This window comes from Chlamydotis macqueenii, chromosome 1 (genome assembly GCF_036417535.1).
Source record: "Chlamydotis macqueenii isolate bChlMac1 chromosome 1, bChlMac1.mat, whole genome shotgun sequence".
In the NCBI taxonomy this organism is placed as follows: Eukaryota; Metazoa; Chordata; class Aves; order Otidiformes; family Otididae; genus Chlamydotis; species Chlamydotis macqueenii.
In genome coordinates, this window is record NC_141556.1 from 80,032,332 (window position 1) to 80,059,524 (window position 27,193).

Consider the following 27,193-nt stretch of genomic DNA (forward strand, 5'->3'; position numbering starts at 1 on the left):
TGCTCATCAATTCCTGTGCAGAGAGGATGCCTGGAATACAGTTCAGAAATGTTCTAGATTCATCATTTCTTAATGGAGGGATCAGACTGATGCATTAGTTTTGCTTTTTGGCTACATCTAGCAAACTAGCACCTCATGGAAGATTTGGAAAAGTAAAATAGGGAAATAACGCTGGTTGGGTTTTTTTTCCTTCTTAAATGAACATTTGATTCCTATCAAAATGACATTTGTTGCCTTCAAATTGTATAACCTTCTTGTAATAAAGTGAGGCAATCACTGAAGAGCTGCAGGTTTAAAGAGTATTTGCTCTGAAAGCTTGCAGAAGGCAAAACATATCTGGCCTGTGTGAGCAAAGTGCTTGGCTTGGATTCTTTCCTGTAGGATTAGTACCATGGGCATTGCTGTTCACTTTTTATGTGCAGGTTGTACGTAGGGTTTGTGTAGCTCATCTGCCTGTGCTGATGGATAGGAGAACATTAAAATGATGCTGTACATAACTGGAAAACTCTGAATGCAGAGACTGATGGAGAGAGATTGGTGTCCTCTCCAAGGCAAAGTGAGATAGTCTGGCTCCTCAGGGTCAAGTTATGCAATGTAGCTTGAGCTGATGTAATAGCTCCCTCCTGTTGGAAGAAGAATACACCCCCTCACATTCCTTCTCTGTGTGCCTTTTCCCCTCCACTCATCCTCATTGAGTCTGACATTTATCTGACCCTATGTGAAGCCAATTTGTCTTGCTAATCTGGCAGAAAACTCTTCTTGTGCCAGGTTAATTTTCCACCATTAATAAGCTGATTTGATTTACTGCTCTATCAGACAGGTGTCACGGTTGGTACAAGAGAGGAGATAGACGCACGGCCACCCCTTTTGGGTAGTGATGAAGCAATATGAGTGAGCTGATAGAACTCCAGCAGCACGTAAGCAAGTGTTGCTGCTTGATGACCTGGTCCCTTCTCACCATTCTTTTGTGCTGGCTCCAGCGCTTGTTTGGATGATGTGCTGAAATATGCTGCCATCTAAGCTGCCATGAAACTGTGGTCTCCAGGTGTGATAAAAGAGCTTTACCTGTTTTACTTTCTGGGAGACACAGGTTTTGCAGAGGACTTGAACTCCCTGCTGGCATTAGCCTGCTAGGTGCAATTACTGGCATCATGCAGCGCACGTGTGTCATGCTGGCTGCCCCTGGGTCCTGCTCAGAACTCCAGGGTGCATCTATCCCTTTAGATTAAGTCATGCCTTCTATATCTGATTGCAGCATTTACTGGGTGAAATCAGTCTAATAGACTGTACTTCTGTCATTTGTAGCTGAACTGTTTGATCCCCCCCACCCCCCCCCCATTCCAGCAAACTACAGTAAGAAATTTGGACGCAACAGTAAGTCTCTAGTGGAATAAAATCAGATTTTTTTTTTTTTTTTTTTTTGGCCATGACTGTAATTGTTCTGGATAGCAAAGGCTCTTACAAATTCTTTTTTGTTTTTAAAGTCATTGAATAGTCTGTTCATTCTTGGCCATTTTCTTATATGACTCCTCCTCTCAAGTGGTTGCACAACTTGACATTAAAATCAATAATCCCTTATTGATAATTGCTCTCAGGCTATGACATCAGGATTTTCTGGAAATATAAATTCATAGTGCTGATAGCAGACTATATGATTTCATTCTGGAAACTGGCCAGTACAGTTGGGCTCCCTGATGTACAGGATGCAAGGGAGGAGATGATACAACATTTCTGTGCGTATGTGCCTGACACATTTGGTCTATGTTTTCTATTTTGTTTTCTAGGGACTGCTGTGTTACGAGAATGCGTGTTTAATTCAGGTATGCTCTAGTAAAACCAGAACATCTCCTTGCTATTAATTGTTTGAATATTTTGTTGTTCTGATTCAGCTATCCTGTTTTCTGCCTTTGATTAGTTATTTTTGCCTGTCAGGATGAATTAATTGCTCCTTTAAAATGTTGCTGCAGGGATTAGTCTGCCACAGGCATTCTACTTCTCGCCTTTCTGCAATTCCTGATGGTCTAATATGTGGGTTTCAGAGGCCTGGTGGAGACCTGGTGTTGAGGCAGCGCTCTGCTCTGAAGCAGATGTGTTCAAAAGGATTATCAGGAACATTCTTCATTTGCATGTGGGCGGAGTGGTTCAAGTGAGAGACCATGGCTGGCAGCTCCAGAAGTTAGGAATTGCAATTAGATGCTGGAACAGTCGACCACAGGATGCTGATAGGGCCAAGAATTTCACAAGGTTCAAAAAGGAGTTGGATGTTTGCTTAGGGGGTTAAGAATAGAGGGAGTTGTCAGAATAAATGATTACCAAGCATTTTGGAGGGAGTATCAAACCTTATGTTTTTGAGTCTGTGCTGGTTTCTAGGTATCAGGCTAGGTTACTCAGCTTCTGCTGATTCTGGGGCTCTTAATATTGCAGAAGAGCTGCAGGACTAGTCAGGCCTCTAGCTGGAGATCCACTTCGGCAAGTCTGTGTTCAGAAAACTGTGTCTTTTGGTGACTGGGAACATGACATCTGTAGGTTTGGCTTGCAATGTGGTATTCTCTTGGTTTCAAACATTTTGGGAGTGAACTGCTTGTGGTAAGGGAAGATACTTGCACCCTCAGCAGTAGTACCCTTCCTATGTGAGCTCCCAAAGTGCCGTGGTGAGGGGTAGTGTATGTTAGGGGCTGACTCTTAGACAGTGCAAGGCAGTGTCAGGGTGACTCAAACCAAAGCAGTGAGGCAGAGTCATTCTCAGCTGATAGAGCTGTTAAGTGTATCCCTGAGCTCAGGCTGTGCGCTTGCACCAGACCTAAGCCTGTATCCTTTGCAAGAGACCGTATTGGGCTTTGTAGCTGTGCCTGCTTGTGCAACGTTGACTCCCACCTCTTCACAAAGCTTTTTATTTTTGAACAAGTTTGCCTTACACGTGCATTGTACGCACCTCAAGCACTGCAGTGGTCTTCGGGGAGCGGCGTGAGCACAGCAGGTTTCATCTCCTGACGTTCCAGCTGGCTCGCCAAGTTCAGCTTAAGCTTAAAGCTGGTTGAAGGCAGTCTTGTTTTCCCTACTCCCTTGTGTTATCCCTGCCTCTCATACAGCCAGACAGGGAGCTGAGCCAACTGAAAACTTAACCCTACCCTCTCTAAAAATAACACTAGTTTTCCTTAATCTCAGTTCCCTGAACTAGCTTTCCACCTAGCTGTAAAAACAATTGTAAAGTAGAGGTCAGTATGACATGACCAGTTGTATATAGGGGTGTAGGACAGCAGGTTTGCCTTACATTGGCTTACCTTGTGTGCTGAGATACTGTATTTCTTCCTGTAATCCTAAAAACAGATGCAAACCAGAAAAAAGTGGGGGTTTTATCCCTTTTTCTGAACCTCAAAGTTTCTTTTTTCTTTGGCTTCCATGAACTGTCTTCATCTTCAAGGAGGTTATTTATTTTGCTGCCAGTTTTAAGATAAAAGAAAATTGGTAAAAAAAATCCTATGGGTTAATTCCAGTGCTTTTGGTTAAAAATGAAAAAGAGAGGATTTTCATCCTCTTCTTATGTTTGATGGAAAAACCAGTTGCGAACAAGGGCAGTGATATTGTCAAGGAACGTACATTTATTTTCTTTCTCCAGCAGGATCATAACTTCTTGATGGTTAAATAGTAGGATCTTACACTATACCTTTACCAATTTTAAATATTTTCTTTAGGAAATGACAATAGGATGGAAAGAAACTTCCAGGATTGCAATATGTACAGCACCATGCATGAATGAATGAATGAATGAAATCTTGCAGCATATAGTCTGACTGTTGAGAAGTTGGCATTTGTCTGTAGGGAAAGCCACCTTTTTTTTTTTTCTTTTAATTGTTTATGTGACATGAGTGAGAGACACTGTTACCTTCAATAAAGCATGGTTAATACCAGGAAACCTAAGAGTTGGTTTAAATTGTGATTTCTATGCTTCAGCCATAGTTGAGAAGTGGTTAGTTCCTCCAGAAGAAGGGTTTTCTCCCCCGTGGTTTTCTGCGTTTGGAACCTGTCTAGGTATCTGGCAGTGATTGGGTGAAGGTTAACGTCTGGGATGCAAACTGCTGTCTTCCAGGTTCTCTACTGAGAATCACCCCTCTCTCTAATGGGACTTCTGCAGTGAACTCCAGAGGACGCACTCAGCTGCAAACCTAACTGCTCAACCTGTATTCCACCTGGTTAAACCAGGACAGATTGGTTAAAGCATGCAGAGAGATGATGGGAGAGCTATTGCGGAATGTACAAAGACTTCCTTTCTTCGTTTCAAACTGTACTGAGACATCATGGTATTCTGGTCTTAAAACTGGTGGAGCCTGCAGAACGTGTTTTATCGTATCCACGTGGTGGAGAAGTGAGTGTATTCTTAAAGACTGAAGGTGAGAAATGAAGTTTGACTTGCTCTAAGAGGGCAGAGGTTGGGATAAATGAGGCAAAAGATGTGCCATTCTGGCCTACAGCTTGGCACGTTCTTGTAAAAAGGATGAGAGAGGGGCTTCAGGCTCTTTGGTTGGAGGGCAAAGCTGCTCCTGTCAAAAAGATAAGCTCTGCATGATTGTTGAACCCAGTGGGTCTGGGTGGCAGAAGCTGCACAAGTAGGGGGTCTGTAGCTAGTTCCTTTGTGACCTCGGGAGAATGTTCCTGCATACTACAATTCTGGGTGGTAGTCATGCATGATTTTTAACAACTTATGTGGGCATCACAGGAATTGTAAGTTGAAACGCCTGTGTTTACCTTGGATAGCTCTAAGTAAAGACTTAGACTGAAGTGTTTTGGATGAGTGACAGCTGTCTTCATCAGCTTCAAGCACTGAATTGTTGCATGCTAACTGCTTGGGAATTTTGCTTTTTATACAAAAAATCTGAAGGCAAATGAAGAAGTACAGGAAGAACATATGTTTCCAAACTCTCTGCAGCCAGGATGTCTAGAAGTACAAGGGATAATCCTGTAACTTTGCAAATGCTGTAAGAAAAAAAGTTACATGTTGTGAAACTTGCAGTGCAGTTATGGGAGTAGCGCTGAGTCTAAACATGTGGGGTGAGTGCGTGCATACATTCACACATACAACAGTAATTACACTAGCCTAAAATTCATCTTCCGACCACAATGATGTTGCTCCATTTTTCAGTAACTAAGAAAGGAATTTGGCCCAGTGAATGAATTTGAAATGCTCTCAGTTGGCCCAAGTGATCCAGGAGCATTCCTGCGTGTTATAAGAAACATGTGCCTTTTATGTTCGCGGGCGGTGATTGCTGTACACCAGTGTGCAGACAGAGTACTCCTTGCTGCTGCTTCTTCTCTAACTCAAACTAGACTTGGCTAGTTTATATTAACCGAGTGGGATAAAAGAGGCATAGTGCGAGTGCTGAGTTAGAGCTGGGAGTAAGCTGAAGTCCTGTTCTGATAGCAGTTCTTTGTAGCTCTCTGTCAAAAGGATACGGTATGAGCCTACTGCAAAGGGGTAATGTGCAAAGTAGTTCTATAATGTTCTGTAAGAGTAGTAGGGATTTCATAAGCACTGTTTACAAGACATCGGTGCCCTTATGAAGCCTAATTTGTCTTTGCCTGTGGCTCAGAATCGCTGAAGGTGGCAGGTGCCTCTGGTGACAGCCTAGTCCAATTCCCCTGCTCAAAGCAGAGTCAGCCAGAGCAGGTTGCTCAGCCCCTTGTCTGGTTGTGTGTTGAGCATCTCCAAGGGTGGAGACTCCAGAACCTCTCTGGGTAACCTGTTCCAGTATTTTATCACCTTCACATTAAAAAAACAAACAAACAAAAAAAAAAGCTTATGTTTAGGTGGAATTTTCAGTATTTCAATTTGTGTCCATTACTTCTTGTCCTTTCACTGCATACCCCTGAGAGGGGAGCCTGGCCTTATAATCTTTACTCCCCTTCACTGAACGGTCCTGGCTCTCCCAACCCATCCTTGTATGACCGATATCTAGTCCCTTAATCATCTCTGTGGTCCTTCACTGGACTGGTGCTTATATGTCCATGTCTCTGTTATACTGGGAAGCCCAGCACAAGACACAGTACTGCAGAGGTGGCTCCCCTAGTGCAGAGCAGCAGGGAAGGATCACCTCTCTAGATCTGCTGGCAACTCTTCCCAGTGCAGCCTGGGATCTGTTGACTGTCATTGCTGCAGAGGCACGCTGCCGGCTCATGTTCAACTTGCCTACTAGGACCCACGAGTCCTTCTCTGCAAAGCTGCTTTCCAGCCGGTCAGCCCCCAGGGTGTACTAGTGCTTGGGGTGATTCACCCCAGGTGCAGAACTCCATGTTTCGTGATATTGAACTTTGAGATTCCCATAAGCATGTTTCTTTAGACTGTTGAGGTCCCTCTGAATGGCAGCACAATCCTCTGGTGTTATCAGCTGTTCCACCCAGTTCTGTAGACTGAAAATTTGCTGAGTGTGCACCCTGTCCTATCGTCTAGGTCATTAATGAATGTGTTAAACAATACTGGCACCAATCTTGCTCTCTGCAGTAACACCACTAGTAATTGGCCTCCAGCTGGACTTTGTGCCACTCATGACAACACTTTGAGCCCAGCAGCTTGACCAGTTTTCAATCCACCTCACTTTCTGCTCATCCAGCCTATTTAGAGGTTGTACGAAGTTAAAATCTGTATCAGTAAATAAGGACGCATCAAACTATTGCTGGTTCAAAAATCCAGATAAGTATTGCTTGAAACAGAAGATTAAACATAAATAGTAATGGGAAAGCAGATAGAAAAACCTGCAAAAGAACAGGGGAGAGGAAATGAGGTGCCTAAGTACAGTTTTTGGGTGGAAGGGGGGTTGTGCTAATTAGCTGTGGTTTACCTTTTCCTTTGTGTATAAGAGACTCTGGAAGGGTGGGCTAATATATATTTTTTTTTTTTTTTTTAATAATTCAAAATGACAGGAAGGAAAAGTTCACGATCTGGTTTGGAGATCTGCTGCTCAGAAACCCTGAATCTTTCCATGGCTCTGTTTCACAAGGACGACTGGCTGAAATCAATGTACTGGATTCAAGCTCTTTTTGTCCTCACAGGAGAACAACTTTCCTTTGATTATTGTTGATTTATGCAAACTTCTCTCTCTTGAGTATGGGAAATGATCCAGTACTTAATTATTAGGTATTGTGCACCTCAAGGTTATGCATGTTATGCACACGTTTATCTCGGCTTGTTCGGTTTAAATTGATACTAATTGGTTTTGTTGAAAGCAAAACTCCTGATAAGATGTCTTGTTATCGGTGTTCCTGCTAAGCTAATTAAACCCCTGAGACAGCACTGCTATGTTTTTTTTTTTCTTTCCACCATGAAAAAAGTGTTTATTTTGTTCATAGGCATATGAATTCCTGTATTGCAACTATCACCTCTCTTCTTAAAAGAGGTTTATGTTGCTGAGCGGGCAGCTCTGGCAAATTCTGCAGTCAGTTTATCTGTTGAAACAAAACAGCTGGAGACTCCCAGAGAGGTGTTGGTAGGGCAAATGCCACTATAATTAGATAGTTAATTATAGTCAAGGTCGTTTGGGAATTTGTGTCCCTGTTAGTATTTCTCTGACCGACCATCCCATTTCCAGATGCTAGAAATGCTCATGCAAATATCATAAATTACAATGCCCTAGAAAAGAACTCAACTCTAAAATGAGCATGGGTGTGAATATCACCAGGAATTTGTATGGAGCTGTGTCCTTATGTGTCGGGCAGCAATTATTTCACTTTTAGGACAGTAAAGCAGCCACTGATGCAGTAGTGTAAAATGGATATGTTTGTATACTTTCCAAAACATTCTCCCCTTTCTTTTCCACCCAGACTGACCACTGAGTTGAGATACATTTCGGTGTGAATGCTTGGAAGAATTTGGTGCTAAAAATGTGCTTTGTGTGTCCTGGAAAATCACTTTATTTTTTAAATTGTAGTTAAAGGCTGGCATGTGTTGTTTCTGTTCGTCTAGGTTTTTAATGCATGCTTCCCTGGAATGATATTACATGTCCAGTTACAGACTTGTAGTGTTGTTTCTATGTAAATTGTTGGTGCATCTGGCTGGCTGTTCAGTCATGAAAAGTGGCAGCATAACCTTGAGGGCAATCTGGTGCAGTAGGCTATTAGGCTTTCATGGCAAGAGGGGAATTTCCATTCATTTAGATGGCTGTCTTGTTGGGGCTCTATCTCTCTTTCCAATAGGTAGCACATAGATTAATTTACTAGACTTTGCTTTGCAAAATATGTATTTGCAGGTTGATGACTTTATTTTTCAACTACTACTGTATTTTATAATTTCAAAAGAAATGTTTTATAAAAAGGAAGTAGGACCTTGATCTTCCCAAGAGTCTTTCTAAAAGATAAGCAACCTTCTCATTGGAAACTGATTTAAAATATGTCTTATTTGTTGTTTAAGGTGTATTTGAGATCCTGTATGTTCCTTCCTCATGGTTTGTTTGAGAACCTATTTCTTGCCTGATCCCTACTATGGCTCTTACTTGTGCTCTGCCTACTTGTTCAGGGCACTGACATGGTTATGGACTTCAATGGGAGTAGTCAAGGCTTTTAGAAAATGAGGCTATGAGTTGAGGAACGGTCTTATTTGTTAACATTTTTCTGTCTGAAATGGAAACCAGTAATAATAAAGAAAGCATTAAAAAAACAGTGAGAAACTACGCAAGAACGAGTTTGCTGTTGCGTAATAGAATGTTGCAGGTAGCCCTGTGGCAGCAGGTATCGCTAATGTGTGAATTCACAGGAACAGCTGGATCCGAGTGATATTAGCTGCACCACTGAGAACTGCAGAGCTTGAAAAATCAAAGGACAGGTTGACTGACCTGTCTGAACACTTGATTCCTGTGCTTTGTTTTAAGCCAGGTCATCGCCTTCCCGTTCTTTCTTCTAGAAGACTCCTCTAAGTGATGGTGGCAGGGAGTAATTTTCTGTGTGGGTTTTCCTCCGTACTTCTAATACTCTAGTACAGTTGGTATGTGTTAATGGTAACATTTGAAAGTAATTTTTTTATTCTTCACTTGCTTCCTGAAGGTAATTTGCCTTCATTCTGTCACATAAAAGCTAAAAGACATTGTTTTTATAAGCTGTTCAGAACAGCTGCAACCTTTTTGTGAACACCAGAGGAGGTTTTAGGACTAGTTTGCTGGAAAAGCAGGAGACTGTAGGTTGATGCTACCAGAACATCATCTTCCAATTACAGCAGACTTTTCCTTCTGGAAAACTGTACAAAAGGATTTTTCTTTCTCCCCGATGACCCAAGGAAGAATGCAGTTGTAGGTGCAATATATCTGTTGTCTTGTAAGTTGAAGTTTCTGTTGTGTACTTCCACTTCAGTGGAGTTGTAGGTAGGAGCCATCCCAGGCTCAGGCTGTTTTCATTTTTTTTGTTCACTGCTAGCCACTTCAGGGCTCTTGACTCTACTCAACCCTTCTGGTTTTGTCAAAATCTTCTCTCCTCCTTGCTTTGAGAGATTGTCCATGGATTCCACATTGCTGGGAGAAACAGTAATGCATTTAATTCAGTACTAGTTGCCTGAAGGCACAGGTTGATGTGCTTCAGATAAATGTCAGCTTGTGTAAAATGCTAGGGGAGTGTGTGAGGAAAAGCATAATCTGCTTCCCTTTGTTCCAGAAAGCTGGTGACTTGTGCGGAAAGGATGGAAAACGGAGAGAGGGGAGGAGAAAAAAAAAAATCCAAGGTGACTTATCAGATGAGGGTGAGCCCAGAAGCATGAGACAGAATAGATGCCAGATTTGAGCAGATATTGCTGAGTCTTGGTGGAGAGTGCAGCTGTGCAAGGAGAGGAATGTACATCAGCCCATTAATCAGCTATGCCTCTTCACTGACTTTAGAGCATGCTAGGGGAGGATATAAAAAATATGTAGAAAAAAGAGAAAACAAAGGGCAAAAATCCATAGATCTGCACTCCTGAATTGTTTTTGCACGCGCTTTGTTCCTGTTTTGGTTTTGAGTATTTTTTTTTTTTTTCTTCTCTGCAGTATCAGCTTTTTATTGTTCGTAGAGAGACAAACAGACTCTTGTTCCAGAGGGAAGGAGGTGGTGGGAAGGCCTGGGTAAGCGCAGAGGAATGTCCTGCTCACTGCCTCACTCTGGCTCCAGGTCGAAGACGTGGGGAGGGATTTCAATGTATAAGGAGCAGCAAAGTGTCAGAAAACAAAGTGTAGCCAGTAACCTTGGGGCTCTGACACTGAGCAAATGTTTATCAGAGGAAGATTCTGCTGGACATCACCGGATAAGAATGAGTTGATGTCACTCTTGGCAAGGGCGGGAGCTCGGTTTTTTCCACGCAAACAGTACAACACGGCAAGGGGGAAGGAGAGGGAAGAGTGGGAAGGAGGGGAGGGGAAAGAGGAAGAGGGGGAGAGTGCTGTTTGCTATAAATTGGGCTAATAAAAATATATAAAAGCATGACTTATTTTGTTGGAAGGAGTCTCAGTGCTGGGACATAAATAGACAAAGGTTAAGGATGCTTCAGGGCTCTTCCTACACTGCGACTCTGAAGAGCTGTACACAGATCCTGACAGTCGTTGCGTAATTTGCTTTGACTTGCTCCCAGTCCGGAGCGTACTGTGGGCTCATTCCTGTGGCCCTTATTCAACAAAACCTCATTTGGCTTTAATGGGAATTTTTTCTTGAATAAAGAAGTGCAGCTTTTGTGACCTCTGGTAGCTTCAGTGCCTGGCCAATGAATAGGAGGACCTCCCCTCGCCCTCAACCCCTGCATAGCCTTCTTTTAGAGCTTCATCATACTTTAAACTTCAAGTAATGCAAACTTTTCTCTGTAGAAAGAGAAATTTAGAGCAGGCAGGCAGACAGCAGAACAGTGAAAGCTGCCTTCCAAGAGGTATCACTCTGGAGCTAAGAAGTAATTACTGGTATTTGGTGAATCTGATGCTGAGCGGTGTTGGAAAGCAACTCAGAAAAGGTGTAGATATATTGAGTGAATGTTGTGATAGAGCATTTCTATAAAAAACTGCTTCTAAAAACAAACCAGAGTCTTCTAAAACCAAAAAAGCATGGGGAATTATTAACAGCATCTAATCTATGAGCTTTCTGTTCTGGGACACCTACTGCTGGTCGTCCTCTGCATGGATGCTCTTGTAGAGCACAGAAGTGACATGGCTTTTTATTTACTTATTTAAAACATATGGCTTTATCTGATAACTTTTTTCTTTCCTTAACAAAAATAGGAGTTCTATGCTGCTTGCTGTGTTTGTGTCCTTGCGTTCTAGTTCAGAACAGACCTTTTCTAAGGTGGCACAAGTTAAACTAGAAAAGAGCTCTCCTAGGCTGGAATAAGTGCCAGTACTGAGCCTTCTGGCAGTATAGGTGTGAGGTGCTTGTATCCTGTGTCTCTCCCTTTCCTCATCTCCACCATATTAGACAAGTTGCTACAAGCAGCCTACAGCTATCCAAACATCTGTAAGGTATTTGTGTAGTTAGCAAACATGCTTTCAGGATATTGGGCATTTGTGGAATATGGCGCTGTTATTTTTCTGAATGGAAAAGGATTAAAAAACTGGATTGTTGGAGGCACAAACTTTGCAGATCAATTTAACAATGTAACTTGCATTCAGCTGGCTCTCATCACTAGGCTTTTAGAGCCACTGTGATAGCATAAGGAGGCAAAGCTTCACATTTGACCCTCTTGTTATGTGATTCCCTCAGGTATATGTGACTCTCCAGAAGCTTTTCAATTTGATGACTCCCTACTAGACCACGCTGTCTCATTCAAAAAATTCGGCTAGCGTTGTGTTGATTGAATAGATTTGAGTGCATTCTATTGAATGACCTTACTAGACATGCATGCTTCAGACCTCTTCCAGACTTCAAGGCAGACTGGACAAGGAAAAGCTGTTGCATTTGTGTTGCAGCCATTTAGAAGTGCAGACAGTGCAGCTGGGAAGGAGGAATGGTAAGGTTTGTTGTATGCTCCACTCCTGTACTGAAAGCAATCAGAATAAAAAAACCACAACATTTAACTGCTGCTGCAAGTGCTGTCCTTCTCTCCCTAAATTAAATTAGAAGAAGAGGAGAAAAAAAAATAATCACATGTTAATTAACTAGAGAGTTGAATGAAAACATTTAAGGTACTAATGCATTTCTAAAAGAATCTTGAGAATTTAAGGCTTTGGACTTCCAAGTGTTAAGGTTTTCTAAATTGTTTTGTATCTTAAATTTAAGGCAATTGAGGAGTTAGGTACTGTTGTATGTTACTGTCACTCGTGTCTTCTGTAGAGTTAGTTTTCCTGTTTTCTTTCTTCCTCAGCCCAAGAAGAGATGTGTACGTGTCTGCAGTACCACAGTTTGTTTTCATAGTGCTTTTAGGGATGTTCTTTTGTTAGAGTGGGGTTGTGGAGTCAACATGTTGATACATATTTATATTAGAAATGCTCCATGATTTCAGAACAAAAAAAATGGTAAAGCTCTTCTGTTGTCACTCCTGTGGTTACAGATTCCCAGATGATGAAAATTCTTCCCCTACAACTTCTGAAAAAAAAATTGTGGCTGATCCCTTTCTGCATCCCTTGTCTGAAATCTACCTCTGAGCCTAGTTTTGTACAGTTTGAAGAAGCAGTGCTAAAGTTATTAAAAAACTGTATATGTTTATGGAGGACCCTATACCAAAATAGCATCTAGAACAGCTACTTTCAGTTAACAGCTGCAGGTCTCTACAGCCATCCTGATGTTACCAGTGAGCCTAATGTGAACAGCGTTTAAGCATGCAAGGTCTTACCACCTTTGTAAGAAACTTAAGAAGGTATGAGTTGCATCCTGCAGACGGAGAACCTAATGTCAAAACCATGTTCCGGTTACAGTGAATCAGCGGTAGGTGTAGTAGTTAGGGGTCACTGTTCTTAGCACTTTGGTATTTTGCTGCGTTCAGTATTGTACTGGACCTGATGGAGGGTTTTCTGAAAGTTAAACTGAAGCTAAGAGTCTGCAGACTCTGCACAGGAACAAGCCGCTGCAGGTAAGGAGTCAGCGTAGGTGCAGCAACTATCTCCTGTAGGCTGGCAGCTGTGAAGCAAGGCAGCTTGCCTCTCTGGTCTTGACAAATAAGCCACCCTACCTTGCATTTTGCAAAGGGAGATGGCCTGTGTTCATGGCTTGTAGCTACACTTCAGATTTGTGTGCCCAGGCTCCGAATCTTACTGAAAACAAGGAGGACTTCACAGTGTAAAGGCATCACCACTCCAAGATGTTGCTGCTGCTGAAAACTGCTGTCGTCTCCTGTTGTGGTGGGCTTGGTGGCTGTGCAGCTACCGGGTGCTTTGGTTGGGTGGGCCAGCGGGAGGGAGAAGCAGTTCTGCTGAAAGGGGAAGGCTGTTGCTGGGTTGGCCAGCTTGAACCAGTATGTCGCACAGCCATGAGAGCGCTAAGCCTGGGAAGGGGAGACTACGGTCAGAGCAGGGCAAGGCCCTTTGGGAAGGGGAAGAGTGGGACAGAAGGGGACCCCTTCTGGGGCTGATTGGACACCCCTTACCCTGCAAGTGCCTGCACAGGAGCTGAGCCTGTGTCTGTTTAAACGGCGGTGGCAAATTGCTCTGGAAGAGCAGCCCAGCTCTGGCTGTTATGCAGCACCAAGTGACGGCTTGCAGGCACTGGAGGGTGAACTTCAGTCTTTAGTGAACTGAAAAGCAAAAACTTAGATGCTCTCTCATGGGAATACTGAGATTCTACAATTTGCAGTTAAGAGCTTTAAAAATGCCAAATGTAGTGAAAAATAACTCTCACCTTTGTAATTTTAAAGTAGCGGTAAATGCAGATAATGTCCCACCAATTTTTTTTTTTTTTCATGGACGATTTTGATAACTTAATTTGGAAGCATTCTGCCCCCCCTTTTTTTTTTTCTTTTCCTCCCCTGTTTTTATAACAAAGAAGAGTATTTGCCTGGGAACAAGGCTGTCTTTGGCTTTAGAGCTCATCCCTTCCTGATATTTTATTTCTTATCTGAAGTCAGAACTTTCTGCAGAGAATATAAGAGCTAATTGCTGTCAGTGTTGCAAACCACATTCTTGTTTCAGATGGTGAGTGAAGAGAATTTACTTTCTGGGCATGTGTGTATATATATAAAATATATATATATAGATATATAATATATATATAATATAGAATAATGTGTTTTTCTTGAGATGCCTTTCTGCCCGGTGGTACATTGCAGTGGGAGAGAGGTGTCCAGCTGGTTCTCTCTTGCTCAGGGGCTCCTCCTGGATGTTGCAGGATCCAGGGACCCTGGGTGCTGACAGTACAGCAGTCCTGTGGCAGCCGGGCACTTGGGGCTCTGGAGGTGATTGCTGCCCCTCTGCTGTGGCAGGAAGCCTGAGGTAGGGGAGGAGGCTTCACTTCTCAATGTGCAGACCGTAGTGGCTGAGTGTTGCAGCTCTGCATTCTGATTTAGGCCCTGTATTAATCGTTGGAAAGGTTACAGCGCTGGAAGCCTTGCCAAGAGTTGTAACTGGATTTGTGCACAAGCAGTACCCGATGGAGATCTGTTAATTGAAATGCTGTTAAGTTTCTCTTATAGTAAACCAAATCAGAAAGTCTGGGGTTGTTTTTCTTTAAAGCCATATCAGATAAAATACTCAACAGTTGAGTAACTATTCAATGGTGTTAGTTTTATTTGGCTATCATGCATATTTTGTAGTGCTGTGAGCAAAAGGAGTAAATGGATGTCCTCATGTACCCATAATTACTCTAACTGGTGGTATTCTGATGCTGTATGCATCCATAACATCACGTATTTTTATTTCTCTCAGTGTAGTCAGAGGAGTCTGAGAAAGAGTCCTGTGCCTGGAGAAGTGTCTTGTAATTTTGCGTGCTAGGCTGTACCCCAGACAGAGGAAGAATGTCTGTCTCTTCTGGGTCATCCACAGGGTGGGTGAGCTGATCTAACAACTGCGAGGAGGAAGGTCATACACATCACTCTGTTTTTTGTGCTGCTTCTGAGGCTTGTTGGCCCCCTTGTGAGCTGCACTGCCTTGCTGGGCTGGTGGAGAACTCATAGCAATGAGTAGGTAGTTTTTAGGTAGGTTGATGAGCTGAATCCAGAGCTCAGTGAGAAGCAGAACTATATAAGGAGAGAGCCTGACCTGCATGGGAAGGAGAGGTGGTAGAGCAACAAGATTCATACTGTTTTCAGTGGCAGAGCGCTGTAAGGTCAACTCAGGATGTAGTTCTGTGAGAGTATCCTCTTAAACAGGGACATGAAGCTTTCCCCGACTGCTGGGAGGCTTTCCAGCTATAAAGGCTTTATAGGTCTTGTAATGGACCTTGTAAGTACCTTGAGGGAGATATGATTTAGGATGTGCAGAACTCCACCTGCCACGTATTTAGAAATGTAATGGTGGGGAAGTGAAGTTTTGCTATAAAATGACTGATACTTTCCATGACAGGCTTAGGAAATAGGTTCGTGCTGTGTGTGAGCACACCATCAACAGACTGTATATTAAAAAAAAAAAAAGGGGGGGGGGGATGTTTTTACAGCTGTGCTGTTTGTGGAGAGTTGAGTGGAGGGAGAAATTAATTGTTATATTCTGGGTATCTCTAACCGCAGAGGGAGTGACGCACGTGCTTGGCGGAGCTGAAATGTGGAAGTTGTTGGGCTGGCTCTGAGATGTGTCTCCCTGGGCTGATGGCCACGCTGGGACTCGAGTCATTGTCTTCCAGCGTGGGGAGCCGGGACTCAAGAAGCTCCCAGGCTTGCTAACCCCGTGCTGTTACTTGCTGTGGCTGATAACCGCAGTACTCCTATGTTACCGTTACCTATGGATTTCCTATAAGGACATGATCACACAAGTGTTGTCATTAGGTATTCAACACTTGCTTAAGTAGCAGCTTATTTTAATAGTAAGATGATGCTCTTTCATAATATTTAACTAGTGAGTTCATTTGCTGAAGTGCAAAAGGAATGTAAACTGTCTACTGCAGAGGAGGTACAATTCACTGGATTTTTTTTTTTTTTCCCTTCTGGGGATTTAAAAACACTTCATACTAGGGATTCCTTATTGTGCTTTGTCTTTTTTCAGGGCACTTTGCCACTTGACAGTATTTGACAGGAGAGGATAAACATGGAGGTAATACAGAGCACAGCAGGCCACTTATTTCTGTGTAACTGTTGAATGTTTCAGGTGCCCTAATAAGCCCCGCAAAGATGAATGATTAGTCTTTTAAACACTGAGAAAAGTAAATACTGTGTGCATTGTCTCCTCCTTCTCTCTCCAACTCAACCTTTGAGAAATTTTGATATCCTAAGTTTAGTAGTTATAATTTCATGTCAGCTCCATGTTTCCTTCTGGCGGTGGAAAATACCCTTGTGTTGCAATACAATGCCCGGAACAGTAATAGTTATTTAGGTACTAATACTGCTGGGAAAATGACATCCCTTATATCCCTTTAGTTGCTCCTAAAATCAGTGCTGATGGATGTGGGAAAGGAATCAAAACAGACTGAGAAGGAAAAGTAGAACAGTGCTTGGGTTTGGCTAACTTGAATTGGCAAGGTAGGAACAAAACCCAGATATTTAAACGCAGGTAGGAGAGCTAGGACAGGGATGAAAGTGTTGGTTCAGACTTTGGCAGCAGGGGTTCACAGAAGAAGTGTCAGATGGTAGAATCGTTTAAATAGAAGATGGCTCTTCCTGAATAATTCTGTGCTGTTTGTGCAGTGGGGTTGCCAAAGAAAGAAGTTTAGTTCTCTCAGGGCAGTCAAGTTCACAAAGTGATGCTTCCTCGCTACATAGTGAATGGATGAAATGCAATGGGTAGGACCTCTCTCTCCTTTGCTCAGTTGGACTTCTTAGTAGATAACCAGTTACCCTAATAAGCAAAATTGTCCCGTTAAACTTGTAAGAAAAAGTAAGGGCAATTACAGCATATACGTCACAGAAATTACGTATGAGCTATGTACATATGGGTTGCATAATTTAAAAAGTTTCATCAGCCCCTCTTGGGCTTTTCCACTCCTGAGTAGTGCAGCTGTTTGTAAGTCATGCTGGTAAAGCCTTCAGAGAACAATTTTGTGTGGTCCTCAAATCAGGCTTTTTAAAAATATGGGGCTTAGGCAATACAAACTTCTGGATCATGTTATGGCATCACATAGGAAAAAAACCCAGACTATCTAATTTAAGAAGTAAGTATCCAAATTGAAATTTAGATGTGAAATGACACCTCACATTGCTAGCAAAATGGCTGAGTGACGAGTTGCATGTCAGACAAGTAGATTAAGTAGCAAATGTCAACTCTGTTGCATTTACAAATTACTCTTATTCTTCACTATATTTTCCTGAATGCACGTAGTAGTGAGAAATTACTGTTCCTAGTACCTCTGGTACTAGGTTTTAGTTAGTGCTTCTTTAATGTATATTTTAGAAAGCACTCTTGGAAAAATGGACAAAGGCCATGACGTTAGTTTTACTATGGCAGTGTGCCTTGGCTCCAGCTCTCAAGGTTTGGAGCTGCAGTTGTAGTTGAGGGTACAGTGTTTGTCAGAACACAAGTGAATGATTTTAATTCTAACACTTGGCTGTGTTTTGATCAGATATAGAAAATCCCTATGAGGAAAGGGGAAGAAAAAAAATCAGATGTCTACTTTTTGGTGAGGATACAAAAAAAAAAGATAGGAAATACATTGAAAAGTGCTGCTACGTACCAAATAGAAACCATGTATTTCATGTGTATAAATGATGGTTATACCAGAATCAGCACTGTGCTTTGTTTGCAATTATAAAGCATCAATCAAAAGTTTCATCAATAGATCCTGCTACTAATTGAAAAGGAACTCTTTTAGTGAAGCAGTCTTCTTTGTGGCACTTTTCAAAAGTTTTCTCCATCTCTGGAAAAGAAAACTGAAGTCTTGGACTTGCTGACTCTGTAAGTAAATGGCCTGTTCATCAGTCTTGCTCCATGCCGTGCAGTGGCAATAAACTGCAAACAGAAAACTCTCAAATTGACATCTCAACTGAAGAAAGTATCCAAAAGTTTGCAGAAAAGCAACAGACAGTAGTATTGGTTAATCTAATAAAAGATGTTACTTGTTGAAGAAGCATACCTCATTCACAGGCGTGTTGTAGGTGAATCTGACTCTGTGAGCCTGAAGTGGCTGACCGTTTCCCCTTAAATTGGCTTTTCTGTAACATGGTCTCAGGCACAGGGCATTTGAATAAGTTACCATGGAGAGAACTAGGTTGTGAACTCAGGTTTGCAGCACTTCAGCTGTGCTGTAGTAATTGCCTGTGTGTTTGTGTGCTTTTGCCTCTTCATAAAAGCAGCACAGTGTACTCTGCCCCCACTGAATTTACTTGGGGTTAGGTGTGTACACAGGCTGCTTATTGTGGAATAGCAAACGTGCCCCAACTTCATGTGGGTGCCCTTATGCTTAGACGTGACTTTAGGTATTACCTTTCCTCTAAACCACTGAGCACTGGGTTTTGGTTTTTTTTTTTCCTGGTAGTATGTGCTGTGCTTTGTGGATGAATGTCCACGCACTTTTGCCTAAAATAAAATAAAGACTGCCATGAGGTTAACCTTTGTTACTAGTAATAGAATCAATTAACTGAGTTTTAGCTTGTAGATTTGTTGGGTGTTTTTTAAATTTTCTTTACAAGAAATTGAATTTATTTGCTCCCACTCTCCTCTTCCTCTTTCATGTACAGCCTAGAAAACATTGCATCTGCTGGCAAATTTCAGCCAAACTTTGCAGTGGGATAGAGATATGAAAGGCAGTTAAGGAAGATGAGTGGACAGGTTGAGACTCTCTCAATGCTTTGCATGCCTTAAAAAAAAAAAAAAAAAGTGACAGCTTGCTGTTGCTAAAACAGAGAAGTTCCCCTCTATTCTTTCCTTCCTTCTCTCTTGCCTTTCCTGGAACTAGAACTAGTTTTTGATCTCCTGGTGCTCTGATTCCTTTTGCTACTCTAGAGCAAAAAGAAAACCACCGGATTAGTTCTCTGTGGTTTTAGTGAAGTAAATAATTTTCTGTGCAAGAGCTATGGTGAGGCACGTGATGAGGAAGATGGGAGTTGGACCTTGCCTTTCGTGGAGCATTTATGTGGGAGTCAGCAAGAAGAAGCTGTTGATTTGACTCTGGTTGTCTTGTGAACCTTTATTAGACGTCTGAGAATCTGCGTGGGAGAGACCGCATTGATGCTTAGTGCTCAGCGCTGACAGTGTTATAGGAAAGCAGGCTCTGTTACTGCCTGGCCTCCTGGTGTTTGGTATTTGAGGGTGAGAGAAGGGAAGGGATGTTCTGGCGGTGAAGTCATTAGGCTGAGGGACAGCAGTTTTCATGTGGTCTCAGATAAATAATTTAATCTCTTGGTGCCTCAATTCCTCATCTTATAAAATGACATTAGTCTTCTGGCTTTTGGGTTTGCAGAGTACTTAAGACAATGAGGTCAGTTGTAGCCTGTTGATATCACGTGCTTACCTCTTCAGATGATTGTAGGTTTTGTAGGTCTTGGGTCTCTCTTCATATGTTTTTAAAAAAAAAAAAAAATTGCTGCAGAGTAAATACAACTTATTGCTTGACACAGGACCATCATATCTTGCTTCCCTGTGCATCACCCCATCCATTTTTCCAGCCTTAGAATCATAGAATCTTTAAGATTGGAAAAGACGTCCAAGATCATCAAGTCCAGCCGTCAACCTAACACCACCGTACCTACTAAACCATGTCCTTGTGCCTATTCTTATACTTTAGTGTCCGAGGCAGGAAGTTGGCCATACGATACTGCAACTGCAGAGTCAAAACCACTTCCTTCAATATGATTTCTGTGCTGTAGAAGTAAAAAAATCTGTGGGGAGATGAACTGGGTAGGATCTTGAGTGCTTTTAGTTGGCAAAGTGCAGATGTGTGCTTTTCTTCTTCTACACTGTGTACCTTTTTCCCTATCTGAAGCTTCAAAAGAAGGGTATCAGTAGACATGCTTCCAATTTTATGGCAACTGCTAGTGACTTTTTGAAGGTGTAACACTCAGCAAGAGGCAAATACATAAATAACTGCAGACTGAAATCTCACTGCATGCAGACTGTGCACCATTTTCTCCTTTTGTGCATTCAGGTTTCTAACAATCCAAGTGAGAAAGTATTTGTGATGTATTTCTGCTTTGGTTCTTTTTAAGTAAAAATTTTAATTTAGAAATTTTTTGCATCATTGAAACATTTGTGTGTTGCAGCAGTCTTCATAAATCCAGGTCATGATGAGGCTCCACTGTGCTAACTGCTGTACGAGTCATGCAAAGTATGGGGCAAAAGTCACCACATCAGAGAAGTTGCAAGCTTCGGTGGTGCAAAAAATTGTGCGCAGGTTACTGATTATAGCCATCCCTATGTGACAGAAGAAAGTTTTAATAGCGTATAGAAATCTCTGTAGGATTTAGGCCTAAGCAAAAGTGAGGCTCGATAGGAAAGCAGAAGTATCATAAACAAATACCCTTTTCTTATAATTAATAATAATAACAAACCCTCTCTGAATCAGTTTCTTCTACTGTATGTTCAGTGACCTTGATAGGTGGAAATCTGTAAGAGTGTGGACTTTTTGTGTTAGAAGTGTAGCAAAATACATTTCTAAAGAAGCTTAAATATCTTGGATCTTCTTAATGTTTGTTTTTTAAGAGAAATGGTGGAGGAACGAAAGGGGAAGTTATTTTTTTTTTATCTTGATGAGTAACGTCTTACAGGCGATAGCTTACACTGTGATAGGAGGCTGAGACACTACATTCATACTGAGAGCATATTTGAACTCTGTGATCAGAAAAGTTGCCTGTTAAGCGATGTGACAAGATGAGAGTCTTCAGCCTGTCCGTCACCCATGCAGAAGTAAACGATCATGTGGTACCGACTCCAAAGTAGAAGGAAAATCTGCTGTTACAGCCAACATTCCTTGCCACAATACAAATATGTTCTTTGCTCACATAATAGCTATTCAGTTTGCCTACAGTCATTGTGTTCCCCCATTAAAGTTCAAAGGAATTGAAAATACACAGTCAACAAAGCCAACTTTTGTCTTGGAGTGAATACGTATTTTATTACAAGGTGATTTATCAGTGAGACTTTTAGAATATAAGCTGGTCTGTGAAAAAGATCATGTAGTCATCCATGTTTAAGCTTAAAGATTTCTAGGTTTGTAGCAGTGATTTTATTTTTATTTTATTTTTTATTTTCTTTCAGTTTATTTACAGTTGACTTTTACTATCCCTTTTTGTAAGGGTGGCCTGCGTTTTCAAATTTGAGTGTATAAACTTTCATATTTCCTAACTGAGGTGTTATTTTAAAAACAAACAAAAAAAAACCACAATCCAACAACAAACCCCAAAAAACACCTCCCGTATCCCCAAAAGGCTATTTTGACTTTTCAGGCTTTGCTGAAAATGTAGTCTACTCTTAGTCTTCAAGAATGAGAGAGAAATTATACAATTAAAATTCAGACTATTTAGTCAGGAAGAGCCCTGTAAATCTGATTACTTTATATGTTTGAAAGTATTTTAATGCCTCTGAAATTTAGCTAGTCCTTCTTGGACATTTACCTTTTTTTTTTTTTTTTTTTTTTTTTGCTGCTCACACATGTAGAATTATGTCTTTTTCCTTAGGTCACATTAAAATCCTCTTGCATGGAGAATATGTGGAAATAAGCTCTCTATCTCAGCGAATAGCAAGCTGCTGCCTCCAAACTTGTGTGAGCAGTAACGATCAAGAAAGAAGACTCTGTCTTTAGGGATGTAATTTTATCTGTTTCTTGTGTGGATCTTTTTTTTTTTTTTTTTGGTGCTTAGATGCCTGAAGGTACTGGCAAAACAATCTCCCCAGGCAAATAGCCACAAGAAGAGCGACTGCAATAGTTAACCAGTGGCCACTGAGGCCAGGCTTTATTTAAGAAGCTGGCCAGACTGAGTAGCTTCTACCCAACAGCCTTAGAAATGCTTGATGAGGCAAATTGTGGGGTTGATCGTTTTTAAATAGTCTTGGAACACAGGAAGATTCCTGAAGACTTGAAAATCACTAGTGCTTTTTAAGCTAAAACTAATACTGTCTTAATGAGGGTAAATGAAATGACTCAATGCTATTATATTAATGGTAACCGTGATCTATTCAAATTCAGTGAGGAATGGAGAAGCTGAAAAAGTTTTGCTGTCTTGAGTTACATTTATGAAGATGAGTTTCATAAAAAATGAGGGTAGTAAGAGGAGAAGTTGGGAACAGCTGAAATGAGATAAGTTGCAGGCAGCACAGCTGATTTTGAAGGGCAGGAGAGTTAGTTAAACAGTGTAGTTAAAGCATTGTGAAGGGAGCTGTAGGCAAAAAGATATCCATGGAAAAAAAGGGAAAAAGAATCTTATATTAGGAGAGCAAAAGATCACAAACTCTAGCAGGCTAAATTGGAAACCATCAGGAGACCAAAGTAGGAATTCCTTGAGAGCAGCTTTCTATTATGCTCATATACTTAATAAAAGCTTTTTGGATTCTCCAGAAGCTTGGTGAAGTCTGTGGGATTGTCTTCAGAGAATTTCGGAAAAGCAAAATCAATTAGTTGAATCAGCATTGGCTACAAAAGATGTATGTCATTCTTTACAAGGACGAGTGAGAAGTGTTCACAGAAGAGGCTTTAGAAAAAATGGGAATGTACACAGTTGTAAACCTCCAGAAACAAGTACCAGAACCAGGAATGCCTCTAAAGTTGACAAGCTATTGCTAATCATGGTGTGTAATCTGTTGCTTTGTTTAACTTTGCTCTTGGGAGAAGGAGTGATGACATGGGCAGTACACTGTAATGCAGGCTCTTATAAAGGGTGTTGCCGATGAGTAGGTCCAGCAAAGGGATGGCAGTTACAGAAGCAACAGGATTGTTAGAGATGTAACCCTTATATGCTGTAGAATAATTGGCTTGGCTTTCAAAGAGGGAATTCAGGCCTTGGGTTAGCAGTCTTTAAAAACGTTACAGAGGTAATCCGAAATTAAGTCTTCTGTGGGAGAGGAGGCTGACAAGTGGTGTTCTTGAGCTTGGAAAGATGATGGGAGAAAGTACACCCCACTCTATAGATTTGTGTTGTGTCACAGGACAGCTACTACAGAATAGCCAGCGTAAAGTTAGTGAAAAGAGTTTTCTTCATGTTGGTGCGTAGTTAAGCGTTATTACTCATTGGCACAGGATATCGTGGAGATAAAAGTATGCCTTTTGAAATGAATTAGTGAAATTCAAGTATCATAGCTTCACTGAGCACAGTATTTTGTGGCTGAAATTTTTATTAATAACTTTTGGAGGCAGGAACATTCTGGAAGAGGAAGAAGAACTGATAAAGACATTGTTTTCTAAGTGTGTACTGTTGTCAAATGTTGGAAGCAGTTTTGTGGGCAAGGTAGACTTCTGGTCTGATTAAATAAGGAGTTACTTTTAAAGTCCTCTCTTATATACCACAGCAAGATTTGTTAGCTGATGACAGCAACCCTCTCTGACCTTAAAATTAGGAACAAGACCACAGCATCATGTGCTGTGCTGTCTGTAATAATAAATTAACAACTGTGGACCTCTTGGTTTTCTTTTTGTAATGTCTGCTGTTACTGGTTGAAAAAGGGGATTGACAAGTGGAAATACTGAAGTCAAAAAGAAATATTAATACATTTCAGATTGGAAAACACTCAAGTTGTTGTTAGGATTGCCTGTTAAAGCAGCAGAACGTAACTATAGTGGGTTGCTATGTTCTGTATGTATGTAGAATCAGTATAGCATGTAAGGCTTTTTTTTTCCAAAACTTTTAGTCATAAAAATGCTTTTGAAACTAGCAGCTTTCTTCTGCTCAGTAGGATGTGATTTGTTGGAAGTTTATGTTGACCAGGAACCAACAAGGAGATGACTAAGTAGGAGGAAAATGGTTTTAACATGCCTCTGCTTTGCAAAGGAATATGGAAACAATAACAGATTTGTCAAGTCCGCGGGTCAGCTAGGCTTGTAGTGATATATGATATTTCTCTGTGCATGACATGCTTGGTGTATTGGGTTGTTTTTTTCTAAAGCACCATTTAAAAGCTGAAATATGAATCCTTCTTTGTCCCAATTGCTGTTTATCACCTTCATGGGCATGCTGTTTACTGATCACGTGTATCTAGAGTAGGTGTGAGATCCTGGCTTCTCCTCATTGTGGCAGGCACGTAATGTGGTCTGTCGTCTTGTTTGTTTTATGGTGTAATTTGATAGCCAAGGCTGTGAATGTTTGGCAGTTTCCAGAGCATTTTTGGTCCATGCACTAAAGCTCTGCAGTAGTCCTTCTCCTGTTTCCCTGTGTTTGTCTTCCCCAGGCCATTACATTCTCCATGCTGCCTTTCCATATCGCGCTGGGGTATGTTGCATCACTCGTCATGTGCCAAGGAGTCTCTTCTCAAGGTTTCAAACAGTGCAAAGATGATTCCTGGTGTGCTTCCTTCTTTGGAAGAGAGCCAACAGCTTGAAAAATGAGTATTTTATAAGAAAAAAAAAGATGCTATTTTCTTCCTATTTAAGAGCAGAACTGTGCTCTTGAGGGGCAGAGAGGGAGTGATAATCACACAAAATCACAAGAACACTCTTTCCTCAGTGAAGAAGAGGTAGTAAGCTCAGCAGTTAGTTGCTCTGAGTTGTGCTGGTGACCAGGTTCAAGTTCTGGCTGTTTCGGGAGTGAGCCTGAACCACTCAGTGACCTCTGTCTCTCCCTCTTTTGGCACTTGTAAGACTGACCTAGTAAACATTTTGTTGCAACAGATAATATCTCATATCCTCTTACAAACCATGTGTAGACCAGTTACTGAGGGATGACCCTGTTCAGTGGAGAATTTGAAGTGAAGGACAAGGCTTTAAGAAGGAAGCAGTGGTTTTCAAGAGGAGAGTTGTTCAATAATACCTGGAGGTTCATAGTGCTTGACTATCTCTGCTCTAAAAATGAAGCTTTCTTGGTGTTGGCTTTTTAATACCTCCTCAACTTTTTGTTAATATAGGAACAAGGGACACCAGAAACACCCTTTTCATCCCCGTACCTTTTTCTTTCACTTTTGGTTCAGGGGTTTTCCTGTGGGTCTCAAGTTTTTCAGGGGTATAGGCCAGTATGCAGGTGTCTCTTGAGTGCAGAGCTGATGCAGGAGGTATTGTGTTAAACCTGTTTGGGCTCCCTGCCTGCTGCTGGGGAGAGGAGGAAGGGAAGAGATCTGGGTTCTGTGGCACACAGGGGTCCTTTCCAGCCCTGCACTCTCTGTTTCTACCCTCTTGGCTTCTCTGGTAAAACTTCTCTGGTATCTGAGTGGTTGCAGTCTTTATTCCGTGAAGTTTCAAGATGATTTAGTGTTGCCATCTGCTCTTTTGGAGCAAAAGTACTGATTTGCTAAAAATAAAATATAGTGAATTAATAAAAACATAGAATGGTTAGGGTTGGAAGGAGCCTTTAAGGATCATCTAGTCCAACCCCCCCGTGAGGAGCAGGGATGTATTTCACTAGATCAGGCTGCTCAAAGCCCCAGCCAACTTGACCGTGAGCACTTCCAGTGATGGGGCAACTACAACTTCTCTGGGCAACCTATTGCAGTGTCGCTCTGCTCTCATCATAAAAAAATGTCTTCCTTATGTCCAATCTAAACCTACTGTCTTTCAGTTTAAAACAATTGCCTCTTGTCCTGTCACTTACAGGCCCTGGTAAAAAGTCTCTCTCCGTCTTTTTCACAAGCCCTCTTTAAGTATTGAAAGGCTGAAATAAGGTCTCCCTGGAGCCTTCTCTTCTCCAGACTGAAAACCCCCAACTCTTTCAGCCTGTCCTCATAGGAGAGGTGCTCCAGCCCTCTGATAATTTTTGTGGTACTCTTCTGGACCCGCTTGAATAGGTCCATGTCTGTCTTGTGCTGGGGACCCCTGAACTGAATGCCGTACTCCAGGTGAGGTCTCATGGGAGTGGCGTAGAGCAAGATGTCAACGTTAATGAAACGTTAATTTATGGTGTGGATACTAAGTAGTTACTGTGAACAATAAAAAAAATGGTGAATCAACTTTCTGATAATGGAAATTTCTGCCAGGTAGAAGACTGCATGGCCTTCTTCATGCTGTTGTTTCCTCTACTTTTTCCTTTCTTGCAAGTTGAAACTCTAAGCTAAATTGTTCTCTAGCATTGTCAGTCCAGAGGTCTTGGGAGAAGCTAAGTCCTTTGGCTTCTCCCTGCTGCATCACCCAAAATAATGCCATAGTTGTCTTTAAGTGACATATTGTTTGGCTTTTATCACCACTCTAAACATTTGTACTGGATTGTATTTCCACCTCTGCCTTCTTATGAAGGAATTCCAGCAGAACAGTTAACATCTCCCTGCAACTGAGCTTGTGTTTGGATGGTCAATCAGAGGCTCTTTACGGTTTATTAATTTTGCTTTTAGCATTACATAACCTGTACAAGGTTGTAAGTACATAGTGTAAGTTTGAGTAGCACGTTCCACGTAGCTCATTTTACACTCCTTGGGCTATTCTGCTTCAAAATTCTCATAAGCAGTGTAAGTTAGCCAAAATACACACTTTATGTTAATTAAATCTCTTAAATAGAGTGTAATTTTCTTCCTCCTCTTGAAGTTGGTGAGAGATTAGTAATAAAAGAAAACTAGTTGGTTGATAGCATCATGTATTTGATAGGTGCGGAAACAGATAACCGTCTCAGGTGTGTGGTGAACTCTTCTTTCCTATGTGAACGTTCACATTCTAAAAGTTGACAACATTATTTGAACATTTATCCTGACAAGGTAATTTTATAGAAGATCAGAATTAACACTGAGGAAGCATTAGAACATGTAATGTAAATATTTTTTAAAAGTCTTATTTCCTTCACTAAGTTTGCTCCTGATAAATTTTTGCACTTGAGCTGAAACTAGTCTTCAAAGATTTGCAATTGATACTGTGGGACCTAAGATTCTGTTTGATGTGATTCTTTCTAAAACATAAAAAAGAATTTGGCTATTGCTAATATGGAGTTTTAAGACTAAATGGTTAAATGTCTATTTCCACTCTTGACCTTTTGACTTGGGCAGCGCAGCTGTAGTGAACACCAATCAGTAAAACAAAATTAGCTTCCTCCTCCCCTTAAGATGAGGAAAGAAAAATGTTTCTCTGAAGGGTAGTAGCATCATGAGAGAATAAAATGTTGAGTTTTGATGAAAAGTAAACTTACTTAATCATATCTGGTGAAGTTGCT

General features: G+C 41.3%; 1 protein-coding gene across 3 annotated transcripts in view; it reads left to right on the forward strand.

The window, feature by feature from the left end:
• Window positions 1–27,193, forward strand: part of BORCS5 (BLOC-1 related complex subunit 5) — a 79,098-nt gene that overhangs the window by 28,725 nt on the left and 23,180 nt on the right. For 2 of the 3 annotated variants that reach the window (XM_086758120.1, XM_086758127.1), the window contains one exon: window positions 1,785–1,820. The exons of the other annotated variant lie outside the window; for it this stretch is intronic. In XM_086758120.1, coding sequence (XP_086614246.1) covers window positions 1,785–1,820 — 36 coding nt within the window. The remainder of the gene's footprint in view (window positions 1–1,784; window positions 1,821–27,193) is intronic. 3 annotated transcript variants of the gene reach the window in all.